A 16,674-nucleotide genomic window follows, 5' to 3' on the forward strand; every position below is an offset into this window, starting at 1 on the left:
CTCAAAGTTATACAACTTCATAGCTGCCATACTTGGCCATTCCCTAATGAATTTTCCAAATAAAATATGAAATAATTTCAACTCAAGATTTCTTTAATACGTCCATTATATTATTTAAAATATTTTCTCCTTTAATTAACTCATCACTAATTAAGCAAACTTTTATATCCAATTTTTACATTAGACATGACAACAACCAAAAACTTTAATGACAGTTTCTACCAAAAAGAGTTTCTTCTATACACCCTGTATTAAGAATTAGATTATTCTTTATTAATCCACTACTATTTACATAATTCATAGATGATAAAATTGATATGATTAAAAGTTTAAAATGTTCTTTAAACCTTTTTTACTGAAGAAAACGCTCTTAGAAGGAAAACGTGATCCCTTTGTACCCAAAGGACCAAAGTTAACTCACCATGTGTGGAGCACTGATTGTTGCCTGGAACCCTGCAAAAGAAGAAGAGAACTACTGATACTCTCAGCTGTAAAAACATATGGACTACTCCATGTCACTCCTTTTCCAACATCCATCAGTGACTTTTCATAACAATTATTTTCCTTTTTATGATAAGAATAAAACTTTTATTTTGTACTTTAGAGCACTGTCATGCATGGTTAAAATTAGAAAACACAATCATGCCAAGGCTAGAGTGCTCTGTACAACAGTCCTACTATTTCTAAAAATTTCTTCTCCCATGTAGTTAGTTAAGAAAGGAAAATTCATGGAGTGGATAAATGATGTTTTCTCTTCAGATTTATAAAAAGAAAATAAGTTTCCATATATCATAGAATATTTAAAATCTTTGTAAAATTAATTTGCTTCATAATTTTTGGCACTTGGGGAAAAAAATAGAACTGGTATTCAGAGTAGCTTAAGAGACTAACAAACTATTTCAAATTACTCTTTATACTATCCCTTGATGTTAATTAACACAATCTTTTCTTAGTTTTTAGCTTTTAGTTTCTTCTTCCAGTGATGCTTTCTTAAAACTTATTTACCTGCTTCTGTGTCTGAAGCAATTTTCACTGAGCGGTGGTAGCAGGTGCCTTCGGGGTTCAGAAGCTCCCCAGGATCTTCTCTGCTGACTGTTAAAGTGCTTCAAAAGAAGACAGCATGGCAGCTGGCCGACAGAATCCCGAGGCACTTCTAAGCCTCAAAGGCGCCCACTGCCAAGGCTCAGCAGTTCAGCAAAACCTGCTTCAGGAGAAGGAGTTAAATATGGAACTTTCTAAAAACAACCACAAACCAAAAAATTCAGGGCAAGTGAAGCACAGAAGTCAGTACTAACTTGGTTACACATTCCCTTTAATACTGATAGTAAAAATGGATGCTAAATGCAAAAACTAACCTTAGTCAATACTGAGGACCCTAAAGAAAACTAAGCATGCAGCTTGATTGTAAGTTTTCATTAAAAGTATATTTAAAGAAAATTTTTATATAATTCTTATATATATATCATATATTGTTTAAGAAAATAGAAAAGATGCCTCGTATATAACATCATGTTACTAAAATAGATAGGCCTGGGGTTATAAAACTTCTTAAGGCATAAATTCAAAGTAGCAAGGTAATAATAAATAAGTGTCCCAGTCTAGTTTAACTTACAAAGATTATAGAGTAAGTGAGTAAAATCTGTGACATTTTCAGAAATCCAAAGCTTACCTATTGATTGTGGTGAGTCCATGTAAGGGTTACATTTTGCATAGTGGGAGCGGTCTGTGGCCAGCATTACTTCAAATACTTTATCTGTTTTGATGATTCCATTTTCTGAAATGAATGAGGCAGTATTTTAAGCTAGGAGTAGCATGATCAGACGTACTTTAGAATAATTACTCTGGCTACACTACAGAGGCTAGACTAGAAGAGAGCAAGATTGGAAGTTGTTGCCAAAGCCCAGGTAATCAAAACCTGGTCTTAAAAATGACGGTAGGAATGAAGAAAAGTAGGATTTGAGTTATATCTAGTAGGTAATATACACCTGGCTGACTAGATTTGGAGGTGTAGGGGGTAATAGTTGAGATGCTGACATTGTATGCCGACATGAGAAATCCTAGAGAAGGATCAGAGCTAAAGAAGAAAAGGATAGTTATTTATTCCATTAGGGGCTATGGACCACATACACGGAGATAAGCAGCAGTCAGCTGGACGAATGGATCTGGGGCTCAAGGAGAAAAATCTAGGATAGAGATAAAAATTACTAGTTGCACAGATGGCAAATGAAGCAATGGAAGTGAACATAAGTGTCCGGGGAAGAATACACAGAGAAGAAAAACAAAAGTGTACATTTAAGAGAAATGCAAAGGAAGCAGAGCCTTCAAAGATAATGACAAGAAGTAGCCACAGAGGTAGGTGAAAATCAAGCAGATGCACTGTTACAGAGCTCAAGAAAATCAAAGTTTTCAAGAAGCAAAGCAAGGTCAATATGGTCTTCACTCGGTGTCTAGGGGGGGCGGGGGGGGGGTTTGCAGGACTCCAGCAGGTACCGACATCTGTGGATGCTCAAGTATCTTACATAAAATGGTATAATACTTGCATATAATCTATGTAGAGCCTCCCATATACTTTAAATTATCACTAGATTACTTACATACCTAATATAATGTAAATGTTGTATAAATAGTTGCCAAACATGATGCAAAATTCAAGTTTTACTTTTTGAAATTTTCTGAAAAAATTTTTTCCTTCACACATTTTCAATACACAGTGGGTTGAATCCATGGAGATAAAATCCATGGATATAGAGGGATGACTGTATATATTTGGCTTCCCCAACTCTCAATTTTTTAAGATTAAATATGTTAAACTCCAATAATCCTGGGAGTTCCCTGGTGGCCTAGTGGTTAAGTATCCGGCATTGCCAATGCCATGGCTTGAGTCACTGCTGTGGCACAGGTTTGATCCCTGTCCTGGGGACTTCCTCAAACTGTAGGCTCAGCCAAAAAACAAACCAACCAACCTTCAAAACCTTCAATAACCCTTATAGCACCATGCACATAGCTGTTATTCAATAAAGCCCTCATTCAATGTGTTTATTGACTCTCTAATACATACCAGACACACTGCTACATGCTTAAGATGATAACAAACAAAACAGCATATACTTCTTGTCCTTACAAATCTAAAATCCATAAGAAATGTATGGTCTTGACTTTAACAATCCAGAAATTAAACGTTTAAACCAAAACACGCTTTACTTAATTTGGCTACATCATGAACAACTATTTTTTTCAGAACTTTTTAAATTGAGGTATATTATGACATGCAACATTATGTTAGTTTCAAGTACACAACATAATGATTCAATATCGGCATATGTTGCCAAATAATTGCCACAATAAGTTAACACCCATCACCATAGTGTGACAAATTTTTTTTCTTGCTATGAGAATTTTTAAGATGTACTCTCTTAGCAATTTTCACATACACAATTCAGTATTATTAACTATAGTTGCCATACTGTATCTCCCCATGACATTTATTTTATACCTGGAAGTTTGTACCTTCTGACTACCTTTATCCATTTTGCACCCCACCTGCCTCTGGCAATCACTAGTCTGTTCTCCATATCTATGAGCTTGGGAAGAGGGGTGTTTATCTTTTTTAGATTCCACATGTAAGCCAGATCATACAGCATTTATTTTTCTCCGTCTGACTTATTTCACTTAGCATTAATACCCTCAAGGTCCATCCATGTCACAAATGACAAGATTTTATTCTTCCTTATGAATGAATAATATTCCATTGTGTGTGTGTGTGTGTGTGTGTGTGTGTGTATACACAACATCAGTATAGATTCATCCATTAATGGATGTTTAAGTTGTTTCCACATCTTAGCTATGGTAAATAATACTGCAATGAACATGGGGGTGCATATATCTTTCAAATCAGTATTTTTGTTTTCTTTGGATAAATACTTAGAAATGGAGTTGCTGGATCATATGGTAGCTGTTATTTTTAACTTTCTTAGGAACTTCCATACTGTTCCATTGCGGCTGCAGCAATTCACAGTACCACCTATAGGGTTCCCTTACTTTACAATTTTGTAAACACTTATTTCTAGTCTTTTTGAGAATAGCCATTCTAACAGCTGTGAGCTAGTATCTCACTGTGGTTTACGGTTTGCATTTCCCTGATGATTAATGATGTTGAGCATCTTTCATAGTGTATATATATACACTACATATACTATATATTATATTTATGTAATATATAATGGATTTACAAAGTTCTTTACATATTTCTGTATTTGGGATATTAACCCCTTAACAAATACATGATTTGCACATAATTTCCTCCCATTATAGACTGCCACAACAATTTTAAAATGAGACTTCTGGGAGTTCCCATGGTAGCAGAGTGGGTTAAGGATGCAGCATTGTCTCTGCAGTAGCATAGGTTCAATTCTCAGCCCTCAGAGTGGGTTAAGGATCTGGAGTTGCTGCAGCTGCAGCACAGGTTGCAGCTGTGGCATGAATTCTACCTTTAGCCCAAGAACTTCCATGGGTGTGGCCAAAATAAAAGAAAAAATAATAATAAAATAAAGTGAGACTTCTGTAAATGCATGATGAGAAGTTGAAAATATTTATGCAAACTAATTTAATTTATTCATCAAATATAGAGTCTCCAAGTTTTAGAGGGTGATGGCAGCCACCAGAATCTGAATTTCTCCACAGAGCCTCTCAAAAAAAAAAAACCACTTAAACCTAAGATCAAAACAGGACATAAACAAAACCACACATGACCCATGCTTCGCATTACTAGGCGATAGAGAATACCCAGACTTTATTAGCAGAAAAATAAACAACAAATTCCAACAAAGATTCTGTAAGCCTCTGGGTACAGAAAGCAAAGGTAGGGATTAAAGTTTAAAAGACTAAGCAGAAGGAAGCAGGGGATAAAGATGAGGCACAAACAGAATCACTTCCATAAAGAGGAAGCACAACACTAAGTACTGAAATGGTGAACACAGGCCCGGGACTTACAAGTTCACAGCAATGGCTACAAGGAAGGAACTTAAACGGTCAGTGGGATTGACAAAGGTCCCAATACCATTCGATGGTGAAAGAACAGTCTTTTTCAACAAATGGTGCTGGGACAACAGGACAGCCACATGAAAAGAATAAAGTTCAATCCTTACCTCATATCAAATAACTTAAAATGGATCAAAGATCTAAACACCGAGGTAAACTCATTAAGGCACAGAAGAGAATATTGGGGTAAATCATCATGATCTTGGATTTGGCAATGGATCCTTAGATATGACATCAAACGCATGAACAATAAGAGGAGAAAAGAGAGAAACTGGATTCCATCAAAACTGAACATTTTGGAACTCCCGTCATGGCTCAGTGGTTAACAAACCTGACTAGCATCCATGAGGACTCGGGTTAGCTCGGTGGGTTAAGGATCTGGGTTGCCATGAGCTGTGGTGTAGGTCACAGATGCGGCTCAGATCCTGCATTGCTGCGGCTCTGGCGTAGACCGGTGGCTATAGCTCTGAATAGACCCCTAGCCTGGGAACCTCCATATGCTGCAGGTGCAGCCCTAAAAGACAAAAAGACAGAAAAAAAAAAAAATTAAACATGCTATGCTTCAAAGGACATTATCAAGAAAAAGATAATTCACAGGATGAGAAAAAATAATTTATAAATCATGTAACTAAAAAAGGACTTCTATCTAGAATACATAAAGAATTCTTATAATTCAGTGTACAAGGCCAAATAACCCAGTTTTAAAATATGTAAATGATCTCCAAAGAAGATAAACAAACGGCCAATAAGACATGAAAAGATGCTGGACATCATTAGTCATCAGGGAAATGCAAATTAAAACCAATCATGTAATATGCCATCATTTATGACTGGGTTCTTTAATGCTACTCTCTGAGGTCACAAAAGATATACTGGATTTTTCTAACCAACCAACACTCTTTGTATATCTGAACGTATTGTGACTACTTCAATCCTTATCTTTTTCAGGTTAAGCAGCCTTACTCAATACTTCCAATTATCATCATATTCACTTATTCATTCTTCTCTAGATGGATACTTGAGCGTGACACTTAAAATTAAACATACTGCCATAGACACAATCTAAAAATCAAGCAAATTAAAGATTACTTACTTCCCTTTAGCTAGATAATATATATCTACAAAACTGTTATGTGAGTTTCTTTGGTTGTTTTCATACATCGTTTGAAACTATTTTTTCCCATTCCATAGGCTGCCTTTTCTTTATGGTTTCCTTTTTTGTGCAAAAGCTCGTAAGTTTGATTAGGTCCCATTGGTTTATTTTTGTTTTTATTTCTATTGCTTTGGGAGACTGACTAGTATTACTAAGAAAACATCTGTATGGTTGATGTCAGAGAATGTTTTGCCTATATTCTCTCCTAGGAGTTTTATGATGTCTTGCCTTGTGTTTAAGTCTCTAAGCCATTCTGAGTTTATTTTTGTGCATGGTGTGAGGGTATGTTCCAGTTTTACTGATTTATATGCAGCTGTCCAGTTTTCCAAGCACCACTTGCTGAAGAGACTATCTTTTTCCCATTTTATAGTTTTGCCTCCTTTGTCAAAGATTGATCATAGGTGTCTGGGTTTATTCCTGGGTTCTCTATTCTGTTCCATTGGTCTGTATGTCTGTTTTTGTAACAGGACCACACCTCTTTCATTACTGCACACTTGTAATATTGCCTGAAGTCTGGGAGAGTTATGCTCCTGCCTGGTTTTTGTTCCTCAGGAAGGCACAGAGAATTCACTAAAAAACCCTAAATAGTTTTAAACGCATGTCACCAGTTATTAATTAAAAAGCTGATGGCGTTCCCTGGTGGCACAGCGGGTTAAGGATCAGGTGTTGTCACTGTTGTGGCTCAGTCGCAGCTGTAGCACAGGTTTGGTCCCTGGCTCAGGAACTTCCACAAGCTGCAGGCGTGCCCACCCCCACCTCCACCCCCCAAAAAAGCTGAACACATAAGGCTCAAGATAAAGCTTTAATAGACTATTATTGGGTAGCTTCCAAAATTTTCACCATAAAGTTATTATTTGCTTTTGCCCAGAATTCCAGATGCCTAAAGAAAGCCACATTTACTAAATTACTAAATCATTTCCTCACTTTTGATAATGTGTCATATACAACTGCCAATATCATGAAATATTTCTAGCAAACAGTAAAGTAATTTAACATTTCACTTTTTGTGTACAGTCTAATTATGAGTAAACATACAATTACCATTAGGCTGTCTGGATTAGTGAACAGCTTTAGAACCACCCATACTCAATTTTCCTGTACCCTAAGGACCAAGGACTCTAATTAAATAATTCTAATAATGGCTAATGTTGATCCAAATATGCAACTGATCCAAATAAGAAGTCATTCAAATTCAAAAAGGAGAATGCAATATAATCCAAGCAGAAAACTAAGTAATAAAAGAAGCTATCTCTTTCTCTCCTCAATTTGAGGAGTGCGGAAGGGTGAAGAGGGAGACAAATTCCAGGAGAAAAGGAGAAAAACAAAAGTACTATGCAAGAGTCACATTTAGGTAAACTGTGGCATGACTTTCAAAAAAAAAAAAAAAAAAAAAAAAGGAAAAACAGGAATTCTCCTGTGGAACAGCAGGTTAAGGATCCTGCATTGTCACTGCAGCAGCTCTAGTCGTTGTTGTGGTGTGGGGGTCAATCCTTGGCTCAGGAACTTCCATATGCCATGGCCGAGGCCAAAAGAAAAAAAAAAGGAACATGTGATTATTCCTCTCTAATAGTAGAGGGGTCTGTGATATTAGAAACAAAGAGCAGGAAATAAACTCACAGCACACTGCACAGCTCGGCAAAGTGTTGACCCAGTCATTAATGTTGGTAATGATATTATTAATTCTCAACACTTAAAACCAACAAAGTGCATGAACACTGATCATTAAACATAAAAGTTGGAAAAAAAAATCAAAGTGGAGATGACTTATTCACTGATTTGAACAAAATGAAACGTTATCAACTTTGACAATGTAAAAGAGTCACTATTGATTTGAAAAATGAATATCCTTTCTTAAAAAGGTTAAGGGACATTGTCAGTTTATAAATCATAGAACAAGAAATTGAGGTTAAAGTACATATTGACTCAAAGTTACAAAGGTAACCACAAAAGAGGAAGCAAAAATTATGATATAACTATATGCAGGGAGGGAGGTAAGTTTATAGGGTGTAACTCATCCATCTTGGCAGAAGGTCAGCAGATGATGTTGCAAGTTGATAAAGAAACAGCAGTTTAAGCATATGATTAAGAGACATGAGATATCACCAGAAGACCCAAATACGTAGTTTAGAGCGGTTTGCTCTGGCAGGGGAAGTCATTGCTCTTTTCCATTATAAGCCCTTCTGCACTCTTTTATCTTTTAACCACCCACATATATTACTTGACTAAAAACTAATCTTAACTCTCCTAACCTTGTTTTCACAGATAGATACTATTTATATAGATGTATATACAATGTGTGTGTGCTCCACTGAGCAAGATGTAGGATGCAACAGGGCTGCCTTTTCTTTCACAGTGGTTGAACTGGGTGCATTATTTAGCCTCTATGTAGTTATGCGTAGACTTACAATTAAGTTCTTGTCGATGAGAACATAGGCAGAAATTATATATGCAGCTTCCAATTTATGCCCTTAAAAGGAAGGTGAGGAGTTCTCTTGTGCCACAGTGGGTTAAGGATCCAGCAAGTGTCACTCAGCTGTTTGGGTCACCGCTGTGGCAGGGGTTTGATCCCCGGCCCAGGAGCTTCTTCCCCTTTCCCCATTTTTCTCCCCACCAGCTGGAATATGGAAATGATGGAGGTAAACTATCTTCAACTTTGCAGTTGAGGGAAAGACTTTAGGGAGCACAACAGGACTGGAGTGCCAGTTCTCAAAACCATCGAACCACAATATTAGCTTGGAACTGCTTATCCCTGGATTGTTATAGGAGACGGAAACTTTGATTTTAAGCCATTGTTATTTTGGCTCTTTTAAGAGCAGACAAATAAATACCCTAAAACACAAGGTATACGAAGAATAAAATGAGATCAGTTTGAAGAACAGGACTGGAGTTGGAGCAGGGGAACAGACCTGAAAGCTACGCAAGAGGTGTTTATACCCTACATAGTAAACAATCGAAGTCTGGGCAGAAAAGTGACATACCAGAAAGCAGCACAGGAGGACAATCAGTATAACATGTAGAATGAATCTGAGGGGAGAGAAATTGAAAGTGGGGTGACGACCAGATGCTTGGAGGCACATTGCTCCAGGTAAGATCTAAGACCCTAGGCTAGGATAGATATCAATGAAACTACAGTGAAAGGGATGACCACAAAAGGCATTTGTAATAACTATTGAGTTAGGAGTTCCTGTCGTGGTGCAGTGGTTAATGAATCTGACTAGGAACCATGAGGCTGCAGGTTCGATCCCTGACCTTGCTCAGTGGCTTAAGGATCTGGCATTGCCAGGAGCTGTGGTGTAGGTTGCAGACGCGGCTCAGAACCTGCATTGCTGTGACTCTGGCATTGGCCACGGCTATAGCTCGGATTAGATCCCTAGTCTGGGAACCTCCATATGCTGCGGGAGCGGCCCTACAAATGGCAAAAAGACCGAAAAAAAAAAAAAAAAAAAAAAAAACCCAATACTGAGTTAATCTGGTAACAGTATTAAAGAATCAATAGGAGTTCCTGTCATGGTGCAGTGGTTAACAAATCCGACTAGGAACCATGAGGTTGTGGATTCAATCCTTGGCCTTGCTCAGTGGGTTAACGATCTGGCATTGCTATGAGCTGTGGTGTAGGTTACAGACTCGGCTCGGATCCTGCGTTGCTGTGGCTCTGGTGTAGGCTGGCAGCTACAGCTCCAATTAGACCCCTAGCCTGGGAACCTCCACATGCCATGGGAGTGGCCCAAGAAATGACAAAGACAAAAAAAAAAAAAAAAAGAATCAATAACTACCCCAAGATTTTTAGTTGGTGAGAATAGAAGTAAAAGCAGGGGAGTTCCCGTCGTGGCGCAGTGGTTAACGAATCCGACTAGGAACCATGAGGTTGCGGGTTCAGTCCCTGCCCTTGCTCAGTGGGTTAACGGTCCAGCGTTGCCGTGACCTGTGGTGTAGGTTGCAGACGCGGCTCGGATCCCGCGTTGCTGTGCCTCTGGTGTAGGCCGGTGGCTACAGCTCCGATTCGACCCCTAGCCTGGGAACCTCCATATGCCGCAGGAGCGGCCCAAGAAATAGCAACAACAACAAAAGACAAAAAGACAAAAAAAAAAAAAAAAAAAAAAAAAAGAAGTAAAAGCGATCCTGACAGAGATGAAAAAAAGAAGAGATACTGTGCTGGTATGAAGCACTGAAAACATAAGTAAGAAAATAAGCCAAATACCTTTTAAGGTATTTCAAGTCATATAGAAACTTTCTCTAAGTTTCTATAAGTAAACTATCATGAAGTTATATCTCAATAAAAGAAATAGTACAGTACTAATTAGTTTTATGACTTGGACAGTTGTTAATAACCTACTCTCTATTTCTTTTCCAGGAACAAAACGCCAGGTAAAACAATAAGAAATGAACAAAATGGTCACCTTTTACTTCCCACCTAGAACAACTGGGCATAATAAGAGGTAAGCAGAGCTTGAGACACGCTCCGTACACAAAGTCTGAAAGGGGTTAGCTTTAAATTCACACTATAATCAAAGAAGAATTTGACAGCAAGTTATGATAGCATATCATCTAAGTAGTAGAGATTATTCAAAAATACATCTTTCTCTAGACTATTATTACTCTTAATAATACATAATCAAATGTCGTGACACTATTTCTCAAAGGAGGATGTTTCCTGGACTCCTCACATCTCTGACAAACTAAAATGTTATGTAAAACTCTAAAATATAAGTAACCAATTCTTAACTTCTGTGGCTTTCTCCTAAAACACACACCCCTAAGAGGTGATTTCATGCAAAGCAGGATGTGATTAAAATTACAGCATCCTAGATTTGGAAGGGTCCCCAGGGATCTAGTATATAGTGAAAGCTGATAACAAATCCCTTCCATGACACCCCTTACAGTGAAATGGTCGATCAGTCTTTGCTTCAACGTACCCAGTGACAGAAAACACTATTTTTCAAAGCCAAATCTTTGACTGTTAGGATAGTTTTGTGACTACTTCCTCATAATGAGCCACATTCGTCCTGGTTTGACCTTCTACTACATGGTTGCCTTTAAATATTTAAACACTATTGTTCTCTTTAGTCTTCTCATTGCTAAATCCAGCAAACTCCACCTCATCAAATTATGCAAAATGCTGATGCTCTTGTCATCCTGATCACCCTTGTCTGATAATTTTTGGTTTTTCACTGCTACTCTTAAAGCATGTTAGCCAGAACTAAATGCAATACTAATAAAAATATGTGAACAGCACAATGGAACTAAGATCACATTAAGTAGATTGTAATACGACCTAGCATCTAGACTTAGTGCCAACAGAACTTATGATGATGGTGGTGGACATGTTCTACAGATGCACCGTCCAACAGGTGAGTCACTAGCCTCATGTGGCTATGGAGCTCCTGAAAGGTGGTATGCCTTAGGAGCTGAATTTTTTTATTTTACTTAATTTAAAGTAGACTCACTGATACAAAAATTTCTCCCCAGGAGTTCCCCTTGTGAACAGGTTAAGCAGGTTAAGGACCAGATATTGTCTCTGTGAGAATGTGGGTTCGATCCTTGGCCTCGCTTAGTGGGCTGAAAATCTGGCGTTGCCATAAGCTATAGCATACATCGCAGCTGCAGCTCAGATTCCGTGGTAGCTGTGGTGTAGGCCTGTGGCTGCAACCCCATTTTGACCCCTAACACACAAAATTGCTGCACACAAATGCTACAAATGCTACAAGTGCAGTCATTAAAAAAAAAATCCCCCCCAAATCATATCTATTAAATCTTATTCAATGTACTATAAGTTTATATAGCACACAAATGCTACAAGTGCAGTCATTAAAAAAAAAAATCCCCCCCAAATCATATCTATTAAATCTTATTCAATGTACTATAAGTTTACTTACTGGTATGTACCTGAAAGACTGACTTGATATAAGTTAAAATGAGGAAGTATTCTCTGGATTCTTAATGCGGCTCAAATTTCTGAAAACAGTCCCCTAGGATTTTATTACCTTGTTATATTTGGCCCAAGAATGCATATGATAAAACTAATGAAATATTCTTTTTTCCACTGGTTATGCTACAGATGGATAAGAACTAAACTCTAAATAGAATAAGAAAATAACTTCAATTTATTTGTATAGATAAGGATACAAAACCTATAAATCATAATTCTTACAAATTTAAATGCCTACTAAGGATCTCCACTTTAATGTCTTAAAGCAACTCAAACCAAACATTCCCCCAAATAAACTCCTGTTCTCCCACTCTTCTTTGCATACCCCACACCTCTAAAAATCCCTGCTAGCCACTCACTGTTACTTCCAACTCAGAAAACGGTAAATCATTCCCACTGCCCAGGTCTAAAACCTTGGTGTCATATTCTTAACTCCAATCTTTCTCCCACACCCCAAATCCAAATCTAGCACATTCTATTTCTTCTGTCTAGAATGCCTGTCGCCCAGCTCTATCTGCATTCTTGAATTTCTTCCCCCTTCACCAAATCTTTACTCAGCTAACATCTTAGTGAGGTCTTCTCCCCTACAACTGCAAACCTCCTACCCCACACTCCCTCTCCTCCTTCCCTACTTCACCAATGATCATGTGACATAATTTTGTCTGCTCACATTAGAAGTTACAAGAAAAAATAGATGTTTGTTTTTCACTGTTGTATCCCCAGTGCTGTACCCCAGGAATGCAGAAGACAGTCAAATACCAGCTGCCTGAGTCCACAAATTCTATATACATTATACATGCAAAATGACAAAGATGCAAAGGAAATATAAGTAGAAAAAAAACGGATGCATTAGGGTAGTGGATTGAATTTTTTAATAAATAAAACTAGGTAAAAGAACAAGTGTTAGCACTGTTTTAAGGGGCTAGTACAGCATTTATAAGTCTGTTAAAAGTTAACCTTCCACAGTCTGGTTTGGACACCCCTGCTCTAGGAGACCACCTCTCTCAACCTCACCTACTCCTGGCCCGCTTCTTTTCCTAACATTTACCATGGAATGAAATTATCCCAATGACAGTAGAAAATAAATTCTAATATAGCATTACTTGAATTGTCACATTCCCTTGCTAAGCAGGCTCACGGCTGTTTTAAATTAATTCATTTCATGAGCACATTATCAGTCTATAATTATAAAACAACTATTTTTCATTTCTATAGATCTGTAATGTCCAATATGTGGCTAGTGGTTAAAGTTAATTTAAATAAAACAAAAATCCAGTACCTCAGTTGCACTAACCACATTTCAAATGCTCAATGCCCCATATAGCTAGAGACTACCATATTAAACAGCACAGATAGGGACATTACAGACAGCTCTGTTAGGCAGGACTGTTATAGACTTTTTTCCTAAAATTTTATTTTAAAATATAAACCTGATTCAACTGAAACCCTGGAAGGGTTTTGTAATTCTCAGCTCTCTATGTCAGTGATTCTCAAAGTGTAGTATCTGGACCAGCAGTAGAACATTACTTAGGAACTTGTTGGAAATACAAATTCTTTTTTTTTTTTTTTGCATTTTCTAGGGCCACACCCAAGGCATATGGAGGTTCCCAGGCTAGGGGTCTAATCGGAGCTGTAGCAGCCAGCCATCGCCAGAGCCACAGCAACTTGGGATCCGAGCCACCTCTGCGACCTATACCACAGCTCACAGCTCACAGCAATGCCAAAGCCTTAACCCACTGAGTGAGGCCAAGGATCGAACCCACAATCTCATGGCTCCTAGTCGGATTCGTTAACCACTGAGCCACGAGGGGAACTCCTGAAATACAAATTCTTAAGAGCCCCAGCAATCTATCTTAATTTGTTTGAACAAGCTCTCCAGTTGATTCAGGAGATTCTGAAGCATGCCCAAGCTTTAGATCATGGTTCTAAGAGCAATTATCATCACAACATAAGCTATAAGATGAGATGTACCATTACAGTCTAAAATAACCTATAAGTGATACAGCAGCTATGAAAGCATAAACAATCATATTTCTATTATGGCTTGTAAAAGAAAAATTCAAGACATTTTCAATAAAATTATTATAATATTAAAATGAAATCAATCATGAACTTTATTTCATTAAAAAATTAAACTTGTAATTTGCTTCCTCTTCCAATTTGCAGACCTCTTTACAGTTCAACATCAGCATAATCATTTTGATCATTTCCTAAAGATTCATTAGAAGGCTTTAAGTTAGGAAGAATACACAATGATGGAATAACCAAGAAAGAGTGAGAAGTTTTCAATCTATGCTCAATTGAAATTTTCACAAGAGTAAACATTACTTTTATAATAAACTAATAAAAATAAAATCTATTAGCTAGAATTCAGCAGGAAGTTGAAACTAAAGTTGCACAACTGTTACAAAAGAGGCTAAAGGATGAGTACTCTTATTTCCTCTTACCAATGATAGACTTAGAATAAAACTAAAGATGTGCAATGTCAACACTGATGTGTGTTAAATGTTTCTTACTAAATTTTCTGATAAGAAAACATCCTTAGCAATTTCAGCTAAGAACAGCAATGCAATACATTAAAGTGATTATAAAACTACTGAGAAAAGAGCTAGTCTTGGCTTACTACAAATTTGGCCCAAAAAGAAGAGACTTTAAGAGCCTGATTGCTTACAAATTTCTGCCATAGCCAAGTGTCTACTGCAATAACCTATCGGTGGAAAATTACTTAATCACAATTCAAGTACAGAATGTTTCAGGTGTGTACATTTTAAGAAATGCTATAAAAAATATTTAGAACATATTGAGCTTATTATGCTCAATCAATGGGAACCTAAATCCAAATTATCATCTCGGCACATAAATTTCCACTTCCAATCAAATATCCTTCCATAAAGTGAATAATGACAATGCTCGACCCAATTTTTAAATATAAGCATTCATTACTAAACACTAAGGACATGATTTCCGAGCTTTAAATATTGTAAAAAAAAAAAAAAAAAAAAAAAAAAGGAAAAAGAAAAAGAAAGTCAAATGACTAATATTAAGTACTAACCATTTGCCAGACAACGCTATTGATTTCTCTCATTAATCTTAGTATTCCCACATATATTTAATTGACATTTACGAAAAAAGGAAAGATTATTAAGTTCTCTGAGAGAACTCAAATACGTTTTTTAAAAAGTCTCAGCCCTCAAGGAGGTTACAAATCGAATTAGGAAACATGACAAACACATGAAAAGCTAAATAATCTATAATATATTATATATATATACATGCATATAATTAAAAATACCACGTGGCAGGATGTGATTATTTGCAAAGTCAGGGGCAAAGAAGTGGGCTACAAATCTGACCAGAGTGAGAGAGTATTACGAACTCTGGTCTTTCTGGTCTCCCGACCAGACGGCGACACTATATTTCGATTTAAAAAAAGAAAGTGACACAGCACTCGTCACCCTAAAATTATCATCAGAGAAAGGAATACAATAACTAAAGAGAATGGTGTAAAGAAACTTCCATACAAAGCTTCTAAAGCATACAGTAGCCCTGGAAAAAGTTAGAACATTCCACATATACAATCCTTTGCTGGATCCCAGTATCTCTAACGGCTCCTGAAATACATGTCTCTCGGGAAGAGCATCCCCTGATGATTTCTTCCTCCGCCCCCCACGAAGCTTTCCCTTGGACAGCCGCCCCAGAAATTTCTCCCAGCATCCGCAATGACAATACTCTCATCTTCCTCTCCCTCCCCTCGCCAGTATCAGACGGTGGCATCTCCCTCCAGAGGAAAAATCAGAGGGCGGGGGAGGCAGAATAGGAGAGAAAGCTTGCAGCTAGGTCGATTACGACAGAGCAGGAGGTGAGAAGACGCGGGGGTCGAGGGCGGGGTCCCCTCAGTTCCAGCCCAGTCTCCAGGAAACCTGGCCAACATCCCACTCCTCAGGACACGCCCCTCGCCGGACCCCGATCAGGGGGGGACGGACTCGAGTGACAGCCCCACCACCTGTGCCTCGCCCCTTCCCCCAGGCCCGCGGGGAGACGCCTGTCCCTACCCCACCAGCAGCGGCCCCTGGGTCTTTCTCTCCGGTTCCCGTCCACGTCCCCGAAGAGTGACAGGTCCCAGGGGAGGCAATCGCAAGCGCTTGCCATTTGGGACCGCTGGTGCAACCCTGCGCCTAAGCCCTCCAACAGGCACGGGGAGGAGGATAGGGACAGAACGTTCCGGGCGGCCCAGGGGGACCTGGTCCAGGCCTGGCCTTCCCCACTTGCCCCACACCGGGCGGGGGTGGCACTTACTGCGGAGGTTGTGGATTAGCTCCGAGTGGCTGGCGCCGCCGGATTTCCAGGCCATCGCTAGGCACACCCGGAGCAGGTACAGAACCACCTTCAGCGCGGCGACGGTGCCCAGCAGCTTCCCCAAGAGTGAGACCACCTCCCACACGGTCACCGCCCCGCTCGCGTCCCCGCTGTGGCCGCCGCTGTGACTGCCGTCGCCGCTGCTGCCGCCACTGCGCGCTCCCGGCATGCCCCGCGGCACGCATGCGCCTTGTGACGCCGC

At 38.8% G+C, this 16,674-nt stretch overlaps 1 protein-coding gene across 8 annotated transcripts in view; it reads right to left on the reverse strand.

Annotated features, from left to right (window-relative positions):
- The window catches only part of PCMT1 (protein-L-isoaspartate (D-aspartate) O-methyltransferase), a 46,687-nt gene extending 30,030 nt beyond the window's left edge, over positions 1-16,657 (reverse strand). For 4 of the 8 annotated variants that reach the window (XR_014817593.1, XM_084979477.1, XM_084979360.1 and 1 more), the window contains exons 1-2: positions 1,006-1,204; positions 422-453 (exon numbers count right to left, since the gene is read on the reverse strand). Coding sequence is in view for 6 of the 8 variants with exons in the window: in XM_084979477.1 (XP_084835603.1) it covers positions 422-424 (3 nt within the window). In the remaining 2 variants the exon portion in view is untranslated. Of the gene's footprint in view, positions 1-421; positions 454-1,005; positions 1,205-1,669; positions 1,775-16,412 lie in introns of those variants that run through there. The other 4 variants (XR_002337171.2, XM_021067054.2, XM_021067017.2 and 1 more) reach the window with 2 other exon arrangements.
- Between the last annotated feature and the right edge of the window lie 17 nt (positions 16,658-16,674).

Source organism: Sus scrofa, chromosome 1 (assembly GCF_054392235.1).
Source record: "Sus scrofa isolate SSC_HxYL_T2T_F1_AM1 chromosome 1, Sscrofa_HxYL_maternal_Yorkshire_Landrace_v2.0, whole genome shotgun sequence".
NCBI lineage: Eukaryota > Metazoa > Chordata > Mammalia > Artiodactyla > Suidae > Sus > Sus scrofa.